This window comes from Sminthopsis crassicaudata, chromosome 1 (genome assembly GCF_048593235.1).
Source record: "Sminthopsis crassicaudata isolate SCR6 chromosome 1, ASM4859323v1, whole genome shotgun sequence".
NCBI classification, from domain to species: domain Eukaryota; kingdom Metazoa; phylum Chordata; class Mammalia; order Dasyuromorphia; family Dasyuridae; genus Sminthopsis; species Sminthopsis crassicaudata.
Window position 1 is genome coordinate 386,125,309 of NC_133617.1, and position 23,667 is coordinate 386,148,975.

The window sequence follows — 23,667 nt, forward strand, 5'->3', positions numbered from 1 at the left end:
GAAAAATTACAAGGAGCTTAATGTCACTGAACAGCAGAGTGCACAAGGAGCAGGGAAGAGGGAAGATGTAAGAAGACTGGAAAGGGAGTGAGGATGGGGGTAGAATGGCCTAAGTTACGAGAGGTTGTGATCACCAAAGACTATGTTTTTTGATCTTAGAGGTGAGAGAGAGCCACAAATCTACTGAATAAGATGTGGGTGATATGGTACAACCCTTCAAGAAAGTTACTTTGGTGGATGACTGAAGAATAGACTGGAGAAGGGAGAACTGTGTGGCAAACAATCCAACCAGCAGACTATTATACTAATTCAGAAGATAAAGGTGTGAACAGGGTGGAGGGCACCATGAGAGGAGAAAGAGGATATATGCGGGAGAAATGCAAAGGCGAAACTGACGGGTCTTGGCACAGAATGGATATGGAAGAGTCAATAAGGAATCATAGATGATATTTAGGTTTTGAGCCTGAGGGAGTAGGATGGTGTACCCTAGACAGTAAAAGGGAAGACTGGAAAGGGGAAAAGTTTAGAGATAAAGATAATGAATTCAATGTTGCACATATTCATTCAAATCAGGTCTGGGTAATCAAAGGTTTCAATTAATCTTGATGTAGAAGAGGAGGAACCTAAATAAACAGTGATATTTTCAGACCAGTTTCTGCTATCACTGATTCCATTCTTTTAAGGATTATTACTGCTACATGCAATAGTAAACAGTTTCTTTTTTTATATAGCCAAAAGATTTGCAATAAACTTTTTTGAAAGGGCTATCTCATCTGATTCTTACAATGAAAAAAAAAAAATACAAACATTGTTACCCCATTTTACAGACTAGGAAACTGGTTCAGAGAGATTGTAATTCATTCAAAATTATAAAACTAGTTAATTGTCAAAGGCTGGTGGAATTCAGGTCTATCTCTTCATTATAAATTCATGCTGTTTCTCAATATTTTATACTATCAGAAGTATAGATATATGAAAAATATATCTTGTTTTCAAGAACAGTCTAGTAATCTTTCAACTAAATTGAGCCACAGAAAAATAGCTCTACTTGGGATTAACATTTTGTGACTTATCACTTGTGAATCAGAAATTTGTCATTTTTTTCTTTTAAAGGTTGGAATTCAACAAATTTTGGTTTATTAAATGTTATTATGTCTCAGACAAGTTGGGCTCAGTTACGACCAATACTCCCTCTTCTTCAGATGCCATAGATGCCATAATATCTTCCTCTTTAGTTAAGATTCCACCATGATAATAAGAAATGGAGGCTAAACTGTGTCCTGTGAGAGGTTTGTAGGAGCAGTGGATCCCAGGGGGGATAAACATCAGTATGATTCCTATTGCACTGTAAGCCTATTTATACAGGGTAAGTAACAAAACCTACTTTGAAGTAATACTTTTTCTTCCTTTTCAACCAAGTTCTAAGGGACATGCTTCCTAAGTACTATGCTCTAGTGCATGAGCTTATAGCCAAGCCACCTTGCTGTGTACCTTTTTGAATACCATATATTGACCACCAAACCTTGCTCATATTTCCCCCAGGAATTAGCAAAGTTCCTGGTACACAGAAAGCACTTGAATGGGACAAGTGTAGATTTCTCAAAAGACTGTAGGGTAAAGTAGAGCAGACCCTATGCCTAAGCTTCAGGAAGTCACATGATCCCTAGAAAGTAGAAAGTGTTATTATCCATTGGTCAATGACCACTTCCTTGTTCTTGAAGAATTCAGTCCATCCAATGAATTTAAAAAAATCAATAGGATAAGTAGTTTTTTGGCTACATAACAAAACTTCTGCTTCTACACTGAGCCACACACCATGCTACACTGCACAGCTAGTATGCTAGCCCACTTCTTGCAAGAACTGAATAAATGCTTTCTGTTTGTATCTGGAGCGTATTCCAAGTAGCAAATTTGGGTTAAGAGGGATCTAGTATGTTCCACATACATTAAAATAATTTCCCATTCATCTATTGTGCCTTCTATTGATGAACCTCAGCAAACTACATAGGTCTATCACCTAAATTTGAAGCCTTTCTGGCTTGGTATGATCTGTGAGAATTATGGCTCTGCTGCATGGCCATTTAGAGCAGAGGGTGAATTCCTTGACATAAGTTATCTTGATATTTTAGGGCCACTAAGGGTTTGTGATCTATATCAGTGAAAAGAATACCCATACCACTGAAAATATAGGTTCTTCAGAGTTTCTAAAGTCATATGTTTTCCAAATTCAAATAACTAAAGCTAATTAATTTACATGCCAAACTTTTTAAAAATTCCCAATTATTTTGATAGTTATCTTCCCAAAATATATCACATACCTAATTTCATTTGAATAATCTAACAAAATATGTTAAATTAATAATTTCACCGATATCACCTAAAGCAAGTCTTCCAAATAGGCAATATGACTCACAAGATATATGTCTGATTACAATTAGCCAACAGTTAAATTTAAAAAAAAAAAAAAAAAAAAAAAAAAAAAAAAAAAAAAAAAAAAGCTTTAAAACTTTGTTTTAAAAAACCCTCAGTTTATTAATTAGCAAGAAATAAAGGCATTTTATTTTCAAATTGTTCTCATGTATCTTTAAAATCCACTATCTTTCTCTGTCTTACACATATGATAAAAGTCAAGACAAAAGCACTGAATAGAAACAGAATCAATCTTCAATGTATCATACAAATGAAAATGGTATGGATCAAAAGAGAATTATTCATGTTCTTCAAATGGAAATTCAATCTGACAGAAGAAAAATAACCTTAAAAATGTCAAGATATGTTTAAGACAAAGTGCTAATCAATTATCAATGCCAACTTTTTTTTAAATGTTTTGACATTTTTAAAAGAAAGCTAGGAAAGAAAAACTGCATCTCTCAAGTCATTTAGACAGCTTAAAAGAGAAACAACAGCATGAAACTGAAACACCCAATATTTTATTCTAGGACTTGGCTAAGTATTAAAATGAAATAAATGTTTAACATGTTACAATTAAAAAAAAAACCCTCTGAATTCATAGTTTTGTTACTTATTGTCAGTGATACTGTCATTGCTTAATTTTCCCTCTTTTCCCCCTTCTCAAACCTCATCCTAACTTGTTTTCATAATTCACAGATCTAGACCTGTAAGGGTGGGTTTCTGACAATAAGCCATCTAGTCCCAATCCCATCCCTTCCCCACCTATTTTACAACTGAGAAAACTGAGGCTCAGGGAAATGAAGTGGCTTCCCCAAAGTCACCCAAGTAGGAAGCAGTCGAAGGCAGAACTTCATCTTGGGTCTTTTGATTACAGATAAGTGGCCCTTCTCCCATAATATATTTTATCTCCTACTTTCCCCCCAACTCTATAGTCTTTAATCAAAATTATTCTTAGCAAATTGTTTGCATCTGGGTATCACATTTTAGGAAAACATATGGAGGTCAGTCTTTAAAGGAGATAAACTAATATGATAATGGGCCTCCAGCTCATAACATGAGGACTGGCTAAAAAACTGGATAGTTTACTCTAAGAAGCAAAGACTTTGAAGGATGATGGCTGTTCTAAAGAATTGTTTTTGTAAAAGAGGAATTAGATTTACTTTGTTCTAGAGAGCTAAAAGCAATGGTTTATATATTACAAAGAGGAAAAAATTAAGCTTAATGTGAGGGAAAGTGGAAACTGGGGTTTCTCCTTACTAGAATAGTCTTCAAGCAAAAACTCAAAAGTCTTTTTTTTTTTTTTTTTTTAGTATGTTACAAAAGTAATTACTGTTTAGAAAAGACTAAATTGTAACCGACACTAAGCTATAAATGAAAAATAGGGCCTTTAACAACCTTCCAAAAAACTGTTTTCATCTTTAAAATGATGGTCATTAAGATGAATTTCTATCAGACACTATATAAAAACCATGAAATAGCATTATTTACACAAATGAAAACACTTAGTATAATTTTTATGTGACAAAAAGTTTTAATTTTAGGGTTGAGAGTAATTTAGGGTAGGAATCAATTCTGGGAACTGGACAAATAAGATTTTGTGATTCCTACCTAGTTCTTTTCCGCATAAGAGAAAAATGAAACAGTGATAAATTTTACTTTGTCTAATAATGCCACATCTTTATTTATAAGTGCTAAGGTAGAAATACCATGAATCCCTATAGTACAATAAAGAAGTAGTCATCATTTCTTATAGTTAAAAAAAAAAAAAAAATTAAAAGGGTAATGTTTAAAAAAAAAAATTCATACCAAGAAATGTGGCACTACAGATTACACCAAATAAATATAGTCTTATTATATTCAGGAACATTTTAGAATTTTTTTGAGAAAAAATCCAAGGCACTACACTCTGGTTTAAGAAGAGGAGAGGAAAAGAAAAGGGTGAAAGACTCACTACAAGCTAACCAACACTGAACACTTTCATTACATCAAGATCTGTCTACCTACACAGAGACTTAATTCTTAGAGTGTTGAAAGCTGAATTCTGGAAAGTATTCAAATGTTACTAAAAAAGATAAATAGAAACAGGATAGCTGGCTCATGAATAGCAAACTTTTGTAGAAAGAAACATTTTGCCAGTTCCTTCAGAATTATGGTTCCAGAAGCAGTAATTATAGTTTCAGAATCTTTCTGAAAAGACCTATCCTAACTAAGCTCAATGAAATATTATGAAGCATAAATGTACAATAACCTAATATGTAAGCCAGAACTTGGTATCTTTTTCATGCAAAAAAGGATGAATTACAAAACCACTTTCAGATGTTAAAAAACATACTTGGATTTAAGTGAACCAACTACATGAGTTTTGATGGCAAAAAAAACACCACTTTCCTCTTTAATTTCAGAAAGTTCATTTCATAGTAAAATTTTTCATTTGGAAATAGTTGCATGTTTAAGGTTCTTGAGCAAAAATATCCTTCCTCTTACCTTTCTTGTTAAAAGACTTTTGCGCCTCATTCCACAAGCTTCTAGTTGTAGGCGCCCTCTCAAAGCTAATTCAATTAACATACAGCCCCGCAATCCAGATGATATACAGTCATTCCAAAACGAAGTGTAGCCCTGTTTAAAAGAAAAAAAAAAAAGTAGTGGTAAAATATCTAATTTTCTTTTATTTCAAAATCAAAACTGGTGTGAGGATACAACAGTGTTTCTTGCAAAAATGCTCTATCTTCCCGGTCCTTACCAATCACACCTTCAACATTCCTACAAAATTATACCATGTACATAGGTTATATTTATACCTCAATATATCTCTATGGAAATACTGAGAAAGTGGCAAATTATTTTTCTAAATTTAGTTCTCTTATATTCTTTTAAGTAGAGATGAAAATTAGCTTTACCAAATAGATTTAACACATACCACAGAAGGAAAGTTTTCTCTCCCCCTACATAGTATTACATTTATTGTAACCCAAAATTCTGATTTCAAAATATTCTTTTCTTTTTCCTTTACAAATCGTAACTGTCCCAGAATTTCAAATATTTTGACAAATATTGAAATCAATATAGTCAGGAACATTATAACAAAAGTATGCATAAGTCACAAAAAAGAAAAAAGACAATTTAAAATAGAAAAGTGGAAACATGAGAAATACTCAAATACTCATATTTGTAAGGGCATGGAACATTGCAGTGGCAAATCTGGTTATTAGGCATATATACATATCCAAAAGCATGTAACTATTACCATTATTAGAGAATTCTCAACTACACAAGAGATTAAAGGTTATTAAAAAAAAATTTCAATTTAAATTTTCTGCATAAATAAAACCAATGCAGCTAAAAAGATGCAGCAGAGGATGAGAAACCCTGGCATTCATTTATTTCTAAAGCAAGACTGATAACCAAAATATATAATGGCATTTAAAAAGTCAAAGAAAGATATAAGAGCAACATAAACTTTTTTCCTTAATTTTCAAGGAAAGATAGCATTCAAACATGCACTGTTTTGTATATACAAATTTTATCCATTACAGAACCTAACAAAAATAAGATGTTTACTATCAAGATATTGTAATGATTTAGAATGAAAGCATTTCTGTTCAATTGAAAGAGGACACTATCTGGATGATAAGACTGTGAAATCTTATAATAATCACATACAAATTCTTTGACACTATAAAAAGAGCCATTATAAATATTTATTTACCTGAGGTTACACAGGGAGCAAGTAGCTAGATAGGTATTCAAACTTAGATCCTGTGATTACAAATCTAGTCCTCTTTCCACTGCACCAAATTGCCTTATGTTCTCAGTAGGCTACCATTCCTACAAATCCATTTCCTACAGCATGAATAAATATGCTTATATATTGATCAATTAAATGCTTAAAAATTTTTTAAAGTACTTTACAAAAGTAGAAAAAATAAAATTTATTTGGAGGAAGGAAAGATCTAAGTCCTAAAGAAGGTAAAGGGAATAAAGGGGGAAATTTTCCCAGACTTCAATTACATTATAAAGCAATAATCATGAAAACTACCTGATACTGATGGAAAAAAAATAAAAAATAAAATCAGTGGAACTGGCTAAAAAGGGAAGACTCAAATATCCATTGTAGCTTTCAAAAAATTTGTTTCTTTCCACACCTCTTTTTCAGGTACAGATAAATAATCTAAGGACATGGAAAAAAAACTAAGAAACACTGCTACCGATAATGTTAAGAACCTTCTGGAAAACAACTTTGAATTATATGAAAAAAAAGGATTATGATATCCATCTCATACCCTTGACAGAGATTCCACTACTACATGTATATCCCAAGGAAATCAATGACAAAAAGAAACATCCCCTACATCGCAAAATATTTTACACCAACACTTTTTGCAGTAGCAAAGAATTGGGAACATAGATTTGCATGCTAAGTCGCAGTATATAAAATAATGGCAAATTAATGAACCATAAGAAACAATGACCATAATGAATACAAGGAAAATGGAAATAAACAGATACAAAGTGAAGTGAGCAGAATTAGGCAAACAACATATACAATCTCCCTCTTCTTTAATCTTCAATCTCTTCCTATTGATTGGTTCTATCCTTACTATCTATCCCAAGTTTCCTATATCCTTCACTAGCCCAGACTACTTTCTCAAGGTTTCATGTTTTCAAGACTTTAAGAGTATGTCTATCCCAAGCACATGAAGACTTCCTTTAAGGGAATGGACAGATGAGAACAATTTCTTCCAACAGTCATGAAGGTAGCTGAAAACAGGCACTATGGAACCCTTAGAACCCGGTCAGACTTTGAAGACACCAAGATCATCCAATTCATTCCAGGCTACTGACAGTCATTTTATCTTGCCACTGTACTTTGATGTTTCAGGAAGTCAGTGAGACTGACAACTTTTGCAACTCTATATGACTTAAATGCAATTTACACACAAGTCAAGGAATCACTCTATATCACTGAAAGGAATGCAAAGAAATACAAAAGACTTTTAATTTAAAAAGATTTTAAGTAAAACACAAATAGAAAAGAGGGCCATTAATCTGTATATAATGATCACTGCAAGTTGCATATTTTCTAAGTTTTAAAATGTAAATGTAAATTTAAAAATTTTTGCTTTAATTTATTTATTTTGTTAAATATTTATCAATTATAATTTTATCTGCTGTGGGCTGCCCTCTGGAGCGTAGAGAGTTGCCTAATTTGACAGAACAGTATAAAAGATGGAAAGTAGGAGAAAAAAACGAAGTGGAGAAACAATTAAAAAAGAAAAAATCTACTTATCTTGATGGAGAAAAGTATTCTGTTAATAATACCTTGTACATAAACCAGAAAATATTTGATCATGCTGCCTGGAGGAGCAAAAAGACACAAGGAAAAAGTTTATACGACTTATTGAATAAATTTTTAAAAGGAGGAAAAATGATAAGGATCTTGATCCTGGTCCATAATTCACAAGAAAGCAGCTATGTTACTCTGTACCCTGGTTATAAACTCTTTCACAGAAGATACCTCATAATCAAATAAACAGCATTTGTCTGTATTTCAAGATTAAAAAGTCACTTTAATAATTCCAATATCAAGATTTTTTTAAAAATGTAAAGAAAAGTATATTCTATTTTAAAATGGTAAACAAGAACCTGTGCTTTTCTGTAATTTAATCGGCTGTTAACAACCTCACCACACATTTTCTTCCAGGTTTCCATTAATTCAATAAATATTTCTTAAGCATGCCTTCCTTCTCTGGTCCTTGGTCCAAAATTTAAAACAAACAATAACAACAAAATCCACCAACCCAGAATCAATACCAAAACATGTTATTGTAGAAGTTATAATTAAGATGGAATTTATTCACAACTAATTTTTCAACTACATGTGTTTCTCACCATAACTGATGATTACATACTCTTTGCTGAAAATCTTGGCAAATAATCTTACTAAAATTCAATAGTCCAATCAGTATGTCTCATATTCATGTGAACTCTTGAATTGTAGAGGCCACAAACTAGTTTATAGATAATCTCCAACTTCTACACAGAGGTGAGAGATAATGGATATGAAACAATGAACAAAACACTGGGCTTTCTCAATGTATTAGCTAGATTTGTTAAATTTATCTGCCTATTTATTTATTTATTCTTTCATTTATTTATTTATTTACTTATTTGTTTTTGTGGGGGCAGCTGAGGTTAAGTGACTTGCCCAGGATCATATAGCTAGGAAGTGTTAATTGTCTGAGGTCAAATTTGACTCAGGTCCTCCAGATTTCAGGGCTGGTGCTCTATCTACTGTGCCACCTACTGCCCCTTCCCCTTTATTCTTTTTGATCTTATATCTTTATGATCCTTTATTCTTAATAAAAGATAATTCTCCCTGGAAGAAACAGCGAGGAATATATTGGGAATGTAAGTGATATAGAAACAAAATGTTGCAAATATATATATATATACACACACATACATAATATACATATATTTAAAACATGTAAACAATAGGTACCTACTCATCCTTTATGGCTGTGTAGATAATACTCCAAAGATGTAAAGATCAAAAAAGGATTAAAATTCATAACCTCAAAATTTCATTTCAGTAAAGAGTTTTCTCTCCAATAAATTTATACTAACTACCATGAACAGCAGTAGAACAAAGTATAAGGAATGAATTATTTTACAGCCAATTATTCTATTTAAGCCAGCATGGTTCTTGGTCATGAGATAGATTGCCATATGCACCCAGTTTGGCTACAGCAATTTATAAGTGGCCCAAATCATATACTACATATGATCACAGAATAGGTTCATCTCCTATGCATCTTTTGATTCAGGTAGCCAAAAAAAAAAAAAAAAGAAGCATCTAGAAGAAAAGTTGGAGAATCCAGGATCCTGTATGATTAAAAGTTATTATAAACTGTGCTAAAAGAACCTCTAAAAGGTCATCCACTTTGTTTTACAAGATTTTTTTACGTTAAACACATTTTAAAATGAGTATGTCTTTGTCTGGGCTTGGGTAGTTTTTTGTCAGCTAAAAATTTTTAAGGTATCCATTATAATGGGATTGGATGAGTAGTATTATGGGCATTCAGTCCAGAGTAACAGAGGCACACTGTTTACTTAAAGTTTTCTAGCAAGCAAACTACAGAATCAAGAGTACAATTAGTCTTGCAGCTTTTATTATCTTTACTTCAAAGAGAGGGCAAAGAGAGAGGAGTTAACTTGGTGGTATTTACAGCTTGGAGACTAAGGCTCTGGTTCTGTCAGACAGGGGAGGAGAACCATTCTTGGATAGATCCTAGCTATAACAAAGACATAACTAACTACAGGACATGAGATTGTCCTTAATAATTCTATTCCCAAGGTGGTTTTTGGACAGGGATGAAGTCAAAGAAGCACCTGGATAATGTTTTTCTTTTCTATCTTTCATTGGTATATGAAGGAGAGTCGGAGCTTCAAGGTTTAAAAGTTTTCTTCTTAAATTCAATTTTTCCAAGTCTAATTGCACAAATGAAAAAAAGGGAGGTGGAGTATGTGGCCTGCTATCCAGGGACTAACAATGGCAAGAATTCACAATGGCCTTCCTCTTTGGTAAAATATATATATATATTATATATATATATGTATGAGACAAGGTTACAGACAAAATAAAGAGTGGTAAAGAGCACATATAGTTAGCAAGGAAAAGAGATTTAAAAATCAACAATGAAAAAGACAAATTCCTTAGTGGAACTCACTATTAACCAGGAGAGGAAATACTCAACAGGAATATGCCATTGATTGGCAGGTTAAATCTATAGAAGAGTTTAGTACCCTAAAAAAAGTTAGTTAGCCATAAGTAGGAGAAAGACACCATGAGGCATGGGGGATGGAGAGGAGAGGAAAAAATGCCATGATGGCCTAACCCAAAAGGGATTTAGCAAAGGTGGGGGGTTACCTAAGACCTCTCCAGGTATTGGGCCCCATCACTGTCCTTCCCTGCTCACCTCAGAAAGCAATCTTATCAGTACTTTAAGCTTTCTCTATTAACTCCATCTAGTGACGCAGGACCTCATTGCTAATTTATATATATATATATATATATATATATATATATATATATATATATAGAGAGAGAGAGAGAGAGAGAGAGAGAGAGAGAGAGAGAGAGAGAGAGAGAGAGAGAGAGAGAGAGAGAGAGAGGATGCACACTTTTGATTTAATCAATATATGAAGTCTTTTTCAAGATTGTTTACAAAACTTAACAAATGATAAAGAGCACCAAATCCAAGAGAACAATTAATCATCAATTAGTAATTTTAAGTTAAATACAATTAATTAAAATGTATAAAGTCAGATTTTGTGCATTTAATTTTTAGTAAAAAAAGGGAAGATTCAAGGGGATTGTAAGTGACACAAAATAAAAATATCAATTAAAATCTATTTTAAAATATTAACAACTTTGGTCTGCAGTTAAAGTATTAAGAGCAGGTTTAATAACTTCACTAGTGCAAACTATATTATAGTCTATATTATATATATATATAATATAATATATATATATAAACTATATTATATATATATATATATCACTAGTGCAAACTATATATATAAATATGCTTAATTTCAAGACTAAGGTATCAATACAAGTCAATAAATAATTTTCAACAAGGTCAATTGCGCATTGGCACTATCCCTTTTTTCTATAGTTTTTTTTTTTTTTTTGTGAACTTCCAATATTAATAATAATATTAGTTCCTACCAAGGTTCTAACTCATCTAAGCCCAGTCATGTGCACGACTATCCCTTTGTCTACTACCAATTATCTTTTTTATTTTCCAACTACCCCCAAAAACTAGCAATTCATAAGTTATTGAAAACTCATTTTTAAACCTTTAATTCATTATGTGATCTTTTAAAAATAAAATTATCACTTAAAGTCTGATTATTTTTAAGTATATTTAGTTTCAAAGCATGAGTCTTTAAAAAATACAAGCTATAACTGAAATATAAAATTAATCCTACAGGCCACAGGAAATTTCACTATTTTATAGTGAGAATACAACATCAAACCGAGATCATTTTTTTGGATTAAAAGCTGGAGGGGAAATTCTAATGCTTTTTTAAATAATAGAATCATTCCCACTTTTGATGTTTTAGTAAGATGATTGGCTTTTAAGTCACAATGAAATTCTCTTTGTAATTTTCTTCTAGCAAAAAAATAAATAAAATAAAATAAGGGGAGGAAGGAAGGGAGAGGACCAAAAAATTAGCAGGCAGAATCTAGCTCAGTCAGTAGTCTCCAAAAAAGAAAAAGATATATTTGCAAAGCCCTTAGCAGTGCTTGATATATAAAAGGTACTATATAGAAACTATTCCATTCCCCCTTCCCTTTCTAAATGGGAAATAGAATCAGGAGGTACTAGCCTGCCCCAAGAAATGTGACCTAGTGGGTCATATGACCTTTATTCTGCTAGTCAACTGTCTCCAACACAATCATAACTATCCTTATTTTCACCATTCCTCCAAATGCAAAACCAGGTAATGAATGAAACCAAAGTGCTCTGGCACACTATGGATAAGAAACAGTACTTGGAATAAAGAAGATCTAGATTTAAAAATATACTCAAATTCTTACTAGAATAGAGTGACTTGTGAGCATTTAACCTCTGTACCTCAATTTCCCTATCTGTAAAATGGAATCAAAAGCCAGTATAGTCTCTTCCAGGTTTTAATCTATTATCTTATGTCTTTACCTATAAAATAGTATTAGGAACCCACACCAACAACTGTACAGATCCCACTTATCTACCCATCCCATCCAACCCCCTCTTGACATGTCAGATTTTCTGGAAGGCTGTCTTTCACCCTGACAAAAGTGAAAGATAATTAAGAGCCCTTGAAATAGAATCAATACCTAGCTCCCTTCTCCATAAAGGTGAGGCTAATTGAGACATATCAAACTCAAATAGAAACTTGAACCAGTAATCTATACATAGGGATCCCTGGAGGCTGCATTATTGACTTCATTCTAAAATGTAATGTTACCCCTTTTTTAAAAAAATTCATTCATTTTTATTTCCCAATTACATGTTAATCTGGTTTGGGCTGTACTCAGTAGTGCAAACCAGGTATCTGACACCTCTAGGCTCTTTACCTAAAAGGGAGAGGGAAAAAAAAAAAAAAAAAAAAAAAAGCTAACTAAAAGATTTAAGTGGCCAGAAGACTCAAGCCATACAGCAGTAGATAAGGCTTCCAGGTGGCTTCAGACCTGATGAGAGTAGCTTCCCTGGTCACCTATGGGCATAAAAAAGCCTGTTCAAGGATTTGGTGGCTGTTCCAGGACACACTCTGGATAGCTGAACAGTCTTCCCAGTAGAAGAAAGGGAATAAAATTGCTGTTATATATCTTTTTATGCAAACTTTTCCAAATATTTCCAAATAATTGCAATTAGTTTTTGGAATCAGGAAGCAAAGCCAGGTCTCATCACAGGAAGACTACTGCTCACTCTTCTTTTCTTAAAAAAATTTTTATCAACATCTCTTAGCTAGCATAGTACCTGGCACATAGTAGTCGATAACTTATTAAGACATATAAATATGTACAATCGAATTTGCTTTATATTTAATTTAAATACATGAAAAATAAATTTTCCAGTAATCCCCTGAGTTCTTAATTATGTATTCTCATGCACTTTTCATTTTACATAGTGCGCTTTCTACTAAGCCATATCATTTCTCAGTTATCTTTGGTTCTAGTCATCTAGCCAATTCTGAATCCACCTTTCAATACAATCATTCAATTCACCTATTTCCATTTGTGAAAAGACTGTTAAAAGGCTTGCTAAAACCCAAGTACATATGTCATATTCATGACAATCTATGAATCCAGTAACTATTTTCTAGTATAGGGGAAAATTAGACTGATACAAAAATTAACTATGCTAGCCTTCCATACAATTATAATCTCTAAGAGAAGATGTAAATCTTTCCTCTAATTATGACTAGTGTTGACATCAGCAATCTTGGATAGTCATAGTCAGTAAAGTATAGCATAGTGGAAACACATGGGATTTATGAGTGTAGGAATCCTGGATATGAATTACTGCTTATATGATTCTAGGCAAGTCATAGAACCACTCCTTGATTCAATTTCTTATATATGAAATTAAAGGATTAGACTTGATCTTTAGGGTCCCTTTGGGTTCTAAATCCAATTACACTGAAAGCATTTCAGTTCTTAAAATGAAGTAAACAGATTGCTTAAATTACTTGGAGACTGAGTCTATCACTGAAAAATACTGAACTATCTAAACTTCAAAATAACTATTAAATTAACTCAAATGAGAGGCTTAGGTATAAGTTATTTTCAGGGAAAATAAGAATACAGAGAAAGCCAAAGGGTTTAATCCTTCACAAACTGAAAACATACCAATGCAATTTCTCACCAGATCATCTCAAAACTTAATCACCACAATCCCACTATTTGGGATCAGTCAGTCCAAAAAAGCTCTATTCAAAAGGTTCTTAGCATTAACCTCATAAACAGCTCACCTGGAGATCTCACCAGCTATCATGAGTTTCAGTTTTCTTCATGCAAACAACCGATTCTCAGATCAATATATCTAGTCCTAGTCGGTCTCCTGAGCGCCAGTCTTTTCTAACCAACTGTCTAATAAATAGTTCAAACTGGATGGCTTATAATAATCTCCAAAACCTCATCATTTCCTGTAAACCCTACCATCTGAATTTTCTGCTGTCAAGGAATCCTTTCTGCTACCTAAATCCCTCAGTTTAACTAATCCTTACATATTCAGTCAGTTACCAAATTTTGTTCATCTTTCTTATCATACATGTACCATTTCTCCACTCACATAATCACAACACTAATTCAGGTCTTCATCATCTCTCACCTGGACTAATGAAGTATCCTCCTAATTGGAAATCCTGCCTCAAGTCTCTCCCCACTTCAATAAATCTTACACTCAGATGCCAAAGTAATAAATTCTAATAGGCCCCCTCTTAAATAAAAGATCAATTATAGAATCCTGTTTGGCATTTAAAGCTCTTCACAACCTGACCCCTTCCCACCTTTCCAGTTTTCTTAGACACTACTCCTACACTTTAGAGGAACCAGCCAGTACTGACTTACTACTTGCTGTTACTAACAATGGCCACTCTATTTCCAGCCTCGGTCTCTAAGTGCTCTCCCTCCTCTTTTCTGCCAGAGAATTCCTGGCTTCTGTCAAGACTCAGTTTGAATGCCATTTCCTCCAGAAAGTCTATCCTTCATCTCCTCTCTTCCCAGAATCTTCCCTTACAAACAACTGTAGTACAAGACTGCATTTACAATATTGACATTTCTGAAACAGATAAAAGAACAGGCATTATATAGTCATTTATATTTGGAGACTGTAAATACACTGAGTTTAACTTGGTCAAAGATACACATCACTGATTTATAGAACTAAGACTAAGCAAATGAATAGGAGGCACCACACACACTAGAACAAATGCTATACAGTTAAATTAAAGGATTTTTTAAAAATTTTCCCAAACACCAGTATTCTAAAAGAACAGCAACATTTGGCAAGAAAACCGAAAAACCTAACAGAATATTACCTAACTGGGATAAAAAAAGGTTAAATTAGGTTAGAAAAACTAAAATGTCTCACAGTGCAGCAATTCTATGTGTTCGAGAATGTTGAATAACTTTAAACAAAGAGTAAAATTTACTAACTTCCTTTGAGTTTGCAGTACTATAATTAGTGCCAATACCAGACTGTCCTGACTGATGTCTATTTACCTTTCCTCCTGCCCAAAATGTCATCAGCAAATCAATGCAATTTCTTGAAGAAAAAGCTCTATTCATAATAAGAAAAATTACAGAAGCTGGTTCTGGCACATTTTTCCATTTAAAATCTTATATTAGAAATCTTTTAATACAACATGCTTTTATAAGTCTTGCAACTTTATAAACTACTACAAGATTAAATGACAATTCTCACAATCAGTTCTATTGGGTCAAAAAGACATCTGGATTCTTTCCCTATTTATCTCTTCCCACCATCAAAAATCAATCAATCAGGCAGATATCGAAAAAGGGCAGAAAGCTTCCGGGATAAGCTTTAACCAACGGTACAAATAAGGACTTGGGGGAGGGGGAGATTGCAAAGGACTCCACATATTTTTAAACGGCCACTAACATTACTTCCTGATGTCTTACGTCCAGAGGTTCCATAAAAACTTTTATCTAACCTTTGAAATCCCATAACTTTTTTCTAATCCAAGTTCAAAACAAACAAAAAGAGTGGCTTTTTCTTCCCGTAACAAGGGAGTTACGGATGATTTTTGTGGGGGTGGCTGGGCGAACAATTTAAGAGGAGTTTTGGAGGGCGGCTGGATTAACAGGATCACTCCAATTTCAAGGACAGTCTCAAATGTAAAATGGTACCCGTGGCGGTGCTACAAAGGAAGACGCAGAGGTGTCGCGGAAACAGGCATTATTAAGCGGTTTCCCGGACTAGAAAGCGCTGTTTACTTAGAGGAATAGAAAGAAATGTTAAACCATATGTTTGGAGAGTGGTCGGTGGAACGCTCTCTCTCCCGTGTCAGGTCCCGGAGCAAAAGAGGGATAGTTGCCCTCCCCCCGCCCTCCGAGTCCCGAGCCCGCTCACTCACTGTCCCTCCCCAAAGACAGACAGGTGAGAGGATGCCCCAGCCCGGGCCCGGCAGCCGGGGCCGCGAGGCCGGGAGCCGGGACGCGTCCCGCGGGGCCGTCCCTCCCTCCGCGCCAGGGCCGGGGCCGGGCCGGTACCTCTCGGTCCTTCAGGCCCAGCAGCAGCACCTCCTCCATCAGGGTCAGCCGGGTTTCCTTGGAGTCGCCCTTGTCGTCGTCGTCCTGCTCGTCCCGGCGGCTCTGCTCGTCGTCGTCGCCGCCGCCGCCCCCTCCGCCGCCGGCCGCCCGCTCCTTGTCAGCGGCGCTGCGCGAGGCCTCGGTGCGGCGCTGCACCAGGCCCGAGCTGCGCTGGGTCAGCGAGGTCATGACTGCGGCCGGGGCCACGGAGGTCGGAGGCAGCGGCGGAGCCGAGCGGCAGGACGCGGCGCGAGCGAGGGCCGCCTCGCCTTCGCTCTCCGCTAGCCCGCGATGGCCCCCACGGGCTCCGCTTCAAGCGCTGAGGCGATGTCCGTCTGCGCCGGCGCCGGCGGGAGTCATGGAGGATGGGCCTCGGGGTAGCTCGCTCAGCGGCCGGGAAGAGGCCGGCGCGCGGGCAGGGAAGGGGCTCCTGCTCGCGGGGGCGGCAGCGGTGACGGGCGCGCTGAGGTGGAAGCGGCGGCGGCGGCTTTCCTCCAATATGGCGGCGCGGGCTGATGTCACCGGAGGATGTGGCAGAGTCAGCCGGGGCGGGGGGGGGGGGAGGGACCGGAAGAGGCGAAAAGGGACGGGGGTGGGGGTAGGGAAGGAGGGGCAGCGAGAGTCCCGGGAGGGGGTGGGCGGGGGTCGGCCCGCTCTGTCTCCGCCCTCCCGCCTCGCACCTCTCCCGCCCCGCGCTACGGGACCCACTGAGCCACCTCCCCTATCTCGTGACTGCCTCCAGGGTCCGCCCACGCGTTCTCTCCCAGCTTTTCCCCTCCGGCCATGCGCTGGAAAAGGGACCTGGGCTTTCCGAGAACAGTCCCGAGACAAATCCAACCAGCGCCCTTCCCCCGCCGCCCTTCAAGGGAGTGAGCTAGGGGTTGGAAGACCCCGGAAGAGGTCCTGCATTTCACCTCTAAAATGACTTCTGAAGCTTAAATCCCGTGTATTCCAGGGAAAGTGAGTTAAACTCCCGGGGCTTCTTTCTTCTAATCTGTAAAACGGAGTGGTCGGACCGGCGGCTGCCGAGGTCTCTTCCGAAGTCTGAATCTGAGATTGTTTGATTTGTGCACTAAAGTCGTGTCCCCGCCGCTCAGATCCACCCCACCCGCTGCTCTACTCCTCCCAAAGGGACCGGGAAGATGTGCGATGTGAGGATCTAAATAAATGCGAGAACTTCGGCCGGAGTTTACAAGTTCATGACTTGTGGCTATGCAATTCCAATAGTTTCCCCCCCCCCCATGATATTATCTTAAAAGTCAATTACATGTATTCTTTTAAAGTGAATTTTCTAAGCAATGTGAGAAAAGTAACAGTTCATACTTATCAGACCCGCAAAATGGCAAACTTTTGGCCGAAAAAGGAAAATGACAACTTTTAGAAAGGACGCTGGAACGTTAAATATGAATTGGTCCAATCATTCTGGAAAATAATTTGTTACTATTTGACCCAGTGATACCACTACTAGATGTATACAGAGCAAAGGAAAAGAACATGTATGTGCAAAAACAGTTGTAGCGTAGAGCTGAAGATAAGAGGATGCTAAACAGAGGGAGATTGGTGGACAAATATAAACATTTAATAAATATGTAAAAATGAAATATTGTTGTGCCATCCAGAATTCTGAAAGAGTTGCAGAAAAACTTGGAAAGACTTGTGTGAACTAATTCAAATTGAAATGAACAAAACCAGGGCAATAATCTATCCAATAACAACTTGGTAAAACCAAGCAACTTTGAAAGATTTAAGAACTGTGATCAATGCAGCAATTAGCCGTGATTCCAGAGGACATATGGTAAAACATGTTACCTTCCTACCACTTGAGAGAGAGATGATAGTCTGAGAGTGCAGAACTAAGTATTTTGGGGCTTGGAGAATGCAGAAACTTATTTTGTTTGACAATTCACATCCATAGCTTTTTTTTTTTTTTTTTCTATTTTTCGGTTTTTTTAATTTTCCAGTGAGGAGCGAGTGTGAATGGGAAAGAAATAAAATTGATTCTGTGTTCTTTGAAAAAAAAGTATTTTGATCTATAATCCCTTCTATCTATGACCTGTCCATTTGATTTATATACACACGTACACACACACATATATATAAGCATACATACGGTGGGGGAGGACCCTAAAGAAGCAGGACTTCCAAAACATACACTAAATATTCTTGAGGATTTATGGGAGGAAATGGACAGAAATAGGATAGAATCAAAAATATTGCTTATGACCTTACAAATCCATTGAATCATTGAGATATGGAATAATCATATTTCAAATCTTAGTATTTTAAAGCTGAAAGGAAGCTTAGTTGGCAAATGAGGAACTATGATTCAGAGAGGTGTCCAAGGTCACACAGCTAATTAGTGACAGAGCCAAGGCTGGAACACAAATTTCCTGACTCCATAATCAAGTGTTTTTATGACAACATGCTGACTTCTCATTTAGTTTCATTAAATGTTTCATATACTTTATATGCCTATAAGTTTAATTAATCTTAAGTTCCCCATGGTTTGTTAGGAATTGTTGAATGTAGAGCCTATCCTAATATGAAAGGACAATGAGCTAAGCTCAAAATGTAATGAAGGGAGTGAGCTGGATTGCAATGGAAAAAATGTGTAACACTTGTAATTTCAAGCTGGTCTGGGACCCAGTGCCATGTTTTTAAAACCCAGCATTCTTCCTGTGACAGACAACCCTAACTACTGTGATAGTATATTAAAAAATAACAATAGCTCATATTTATATAGCAAATATATAACACCTATCTATGACCTGTCTACTTGATATGCACAGACACACACATATACACACACACACATAGGGTGGGGGAGGACTCTAAAGAAGCAGGACTTCCAAAACATTCGGTTAACATTCTTGAGTATTTATGGGAAGATGGACCTATATAGATAAGTTTTAAAGTTTACAAAGTGTTTATACATATCTCTTTTGAGCCTCACAAAAGCACTGTAGTGAAATAAAAGCTACCCATTTTATAGATGAGGAACCTGAGGCTATGAGACTTACATAGTGTCACTCAGTTAACTAGTATTTGATCCAGGATTCAAACAGAAGTCTTGCTGATTCGGCATCCTGCATTCTATCCGTTACACTAGCAGGCCTCCTAAGAGAAATCTAAAAGAAGGTAAGAAAGACTGTCAATTGAAGATTCATGCAATTCAAATAGACTTAGAATTGAAAATGTCATCTGTATCTAGAAACAGAACTATGGAGTCCGAATGCACCTTTTTTAAATGTTGCTTTCTTTTTTTCTACATGGTTTTTTCCCTTTTATTCTGATTTTTCTTTCACAACATAACTAATATGAAAATATGTTTTAAATGTTTGTACACAAATATCTATATCAGATTGTTTGCTGTCTTGGGAAGAAGAAAAGGAGGGAGGAAAAAATTGGAAATCTGTATTGAAACTAAATATGTAATTAGAAAAATAAAATACTATTGAAATTTTTTAAAAAAGAAGGTTCATGGAAAGACTTCAATATAAACTTTGCTTGTTTTCTATGATAATGAGAATGACCCTTACAGAAGAAATAATAGAACAAAAATGGATAACAGGAAATCAATACCCAAAATAAATAAGGCGATAAGAACATATATAATTGCACTTAATCCATCAATAAGGCATTTATTAAGTACTCTCTATGTGCTAAGCTAGGTTACAGATCTAAAGACTGAAACCATCCCTATGAGATACTGATAGAGAATAAATATTGTTTGTCTTTCACATTCCAAGAAGACCAATGACATGGTCAAAGAACAGTGACCAAATGTGACTAGTCAATACAAATTCAGAGAAAACACGAATAGTCCATTTGAATATTTGGGATGGAGATGTCTCTACATTTGCATATCAGTTTGTGCTGCTGAAATTCTACTTTGCTAGTAGAGTATAGCTTCTTCTTTGATGAAGGTATGTCATGCTGGGCAGTCTTGTGCCAGTGTCTCCAATGCTTTCAATCAAATCTCCAGAGTGACCTTGAAAGTTATCTTGTATCACTTCTGATATCTATGTGACTGCTTGCTTTGTGCTAGTTCTCCATAAAAATAATTCTTTTAAGTTAAACATATATTTAATATTCAGGCTACATGACCATCTCATCACAGTTGCACTCTGTAATAAAAGTTCAAATGCTTGGCAATTCAACTTGAGAACAGACCTCAGTGTCTGATACCTTATCTTGCTAGGTGATTGTCAAAAATCTTAATAAGACAATTCAAATGGAATGCCAGTTTTTGGCAAGGTGTTGGTGTATTGTCCAGATTTCACAGTTATACAACAATGAGGTCAACACAATAGCTTTATAGATCTTCAGTGTAATAGGCAGACTAATACCCCTTCTCTCCCACATTTTACTTTAGAGCCTCCCAAACACTGAGCTAGCTCTGGCAAGGTATGCATCAATCTCATCATTTATTTATACATTCCCTACCCAATTATGTGAACTTATCCACAACATTCAAAATTTCTCCATTTGCTATAATTGATACATGTATGGATCATGTAATGCTGTATAGTGAAGGATCTCTGTTTTCTTGGTGTTATTTGTCAGTTCAAAATTAGCACAAATGAGAAATATAATCCATATTCTGTTGCATCTCAACTTCAGAGGCTATAATGAATACACAATCATCTGTGAACAAAAAGTCATACAGCATAATCAGAAAGTATCTTAGAACTCTGTTTAGCCTAGTGCTTAGCACAGTTCCAGAATGTTGAGTGATTAACCTACATGGACTAGATCCAGTCTTGAAGTTTTCTCAAAAGTAGATAATTTCTTTCTTTCTTTCTTTCTTTCTTTCTTTCTTTCTTTCTTTCTTTCTTTCTTTCTTTCTTTCTTTCTTTCTTTCTTTCTTTCTTTCTTTCTTTCTTTCTTTCTTTCTTTCTTTCTTTCTTTCTTTCTTTCTTTCTTTCTTTCTTTCTTTCTTTCTTTCTTTCTTTCTTTCTTTCTTTCTTTCTTTCTTTCTTTCTTTCTTTCTTTCTTTCTTTCTTTCTTTCTTTCTTTCTTTCTTTCTTTCTTTCTTTCCTTCTTCCTTTCTTTCTTTCTTTGTTCCTTTCTGAGAAAGTATGAAAATATCCTCCTTTATCCAGAACATGCAAGCATGCTATCATAAAACTGGCACACAACCAGATTTCACCATGATGTTTCACAAGTCCTCATGAATGACAGTATCAAAAGCCTTGACCAGATCAATGAATGTTATAAAAAAGAATTTTCTTCTGTTCCTGTCATTTCTCTTGGAGTTCTCAGGTAGTAAATACCATGTCCATGTTCCTCAGGCCTTTCTGAAGACAGAATGGCTCTGATTAAATGACCATCTTCTAAATGAAGGATCAGCTGATTAAGAAGAACTCTAGCAAAGAATCTTGCCAGTAATGACTAAGACATTACCCTTGTGATTGTCACAGAACAACCAGTTTCCTTTTTCTTTCTAGAAATGTACAGTCGAGGAAACCTTGATCTTCTGGGAAATAACTTCTTCTTGCCATAAAATCCAGAAGAATTCAAGCAGCTTTTCTATAAGTAGTGAAACCCAATCTCAGCTGAAAAAGAACCAGCACTAGGTACTTTGCCATACAAGAGGAACCTGATGTCATTCAAAACCTCTTCAGTTGGAATTTTGACTAGAGAAGGACTGACTTCAACCTTCAGTATATGATTAGTGGCTTCTGCATTGCTCAATGGTTGTCTGTTGAAAACACCATGGAAATATCTAGCTTATCTCTCCAGGATCATGTCCTTATTGTTCATTAGTATGGCTCTATCAGGACTAAGTAGTTGAGATGCCTCCTAAATTTTTGGCCCATAAAAAGTCTTCAGGGCATCATAAAAGCACTTTGGATTGTTGCTATCAACAGTGTAAAACTGAATTTCATCTGCTTTTTTTTACTGAACCTTGCATCTCTCTCAGCTTTGCTTGCACTTTACTTTTGATAGAGTTAAATGTTGCCTTCTTAGAGATGGACAAACTGTCTTACTGGTAAATCCTATAGAGTTCTTATTTTTGTTTCGCAGTTTTTGAATTATTCCATCATTTTCATCCAATCAGTATTGATGTTTGTGAGTGTTCTGACTCAAGTGAAGGAATACAGTACTGTATACTAGGTCTCTGACAGCTTCCTACTCCTTTTCTTCTTCTCTGTTGCTGAGTGCTGACCCAGCTTTCCCTCCAGATCAGCAATAAATTTCCCGCATGGAGAAATGCTCTAATCTATTGATGTTGAGTTTCCTGACATTTGTCTTGCCTTGGGGCCTCTGATGTTATTAAATAGGAATGTTTAGTTTGGAGAGAAGTCCAGCACTCTGTGCCTTTGTCCTTCTTAGATCCTATCTCTCTTCTCCTCATAATAATGTGGTATATTAAATGCCAGTGCTTGCTTGTAGTGTATCCATACATTTTATTGCTTTTAGGGCAACAGAAGACAGTGTTAGTGATGAGATGGTCATGAGTCTTCAGGAGTAAGTGACCAATACTGTTTGTTTCCAACTTCATTCCTCCCAAGTATTCCCTGCCATGTCTAATTGTTCCTACTATAGCGTTAAATCACCCAGAATTACAATTTTGCCCCCTTTTAACACTATAATGATAAGGATCTTCAGGTCTCCACAAAATTTTTCTTTAACCTTATCCAGAAAAAGAAAAGGTCAAGAATATCAAGGAAATTAATAAAAAAAATATATAAAAGATAGTGGCCTAGCAATACCAGACCTAAAACAGTATTATAAAGCAGCAGTCATCAAAACCATTTGGTATTGGCTAAGAAATAGAGTGGTGGATCACTGGAATAGGAATAAGACACAATAATCAATGATTATAATAATCTGATATATCAATGCAAAGGCTCCACTTTCTGGGATAAGAATTCACTTTTGACAAAAATTGCTGGGGACATTAGAAAATAGTATGTCAGAAACTCATCATACTTGTGATATAAAGAGCCATCTACATCCAGAAAGAGGACCATGGGGAGTGAATGTAGATCACAATATAGTACTTTCATCCTATTTTGTTGTTTGCTTGCTTTTTGTTTTCTTTCTCATTATCTTTCCTTTTTGATCTGATTTTTTGTACATCATGATAAATGTGGAAATATGTATAGAAGAATTACACATGTTTAAAAATATTGGATTACTTGTTGTCTAAGGGAGGGGGTGAAGGCAAGGGAGGGAGAAAAAATTTGGAACACAAGGTTTTATAAGAGTGAATGTTGAAAACTATGCATATATTCTGAAAATAAAAAGCTAAAAAAAGAAATATCATATTTTATATCAAGATAAGGTCTAAATGGGTGCATGATTTAGACATAAAGGATGATAGTATGAGTGAATTAGAAGAGTAAGAGAGAGTTTACCTGTCAAATCTTTGGAGGTGATGGGAATTTATGACCAACAAAAAATAGAAAACAATATAA

The 23,667-nt window shown here is 35.7% G+C and overlaps 1 protein-coding gene across 1 annotated transcript in view; it reads right to left on the reverse strand.

The window, feature by feature from the left end:
- The window catches only part of GOLPH3 (golgi phosphoprotein 3), a 34,436-nt gene extending 17,493 nt beyond the window's left edge, over nt 1-16,943 (reverse strand). The window contains exons 1-2 of the mRNA XM_074279484.1: nt 16,202-16,943; nt 4,897-5,028 (exon numbers count right to left, since the gene is read on the reverse strand). Of these exons, the coding sequence (XP_074135585.1) occupies nt 4,897-5,028; nt 16,202-16,429 (360 nt within the window). The 5' untranslated portion in view covers nt 16,430-16,943. The remainder of the gene's footprint in view (nt 1-4,896; nt 5,029-16,201) is intronic.
- Nucleotides 16,944-23,667: the final 6,724 nt, after the last annotated feature.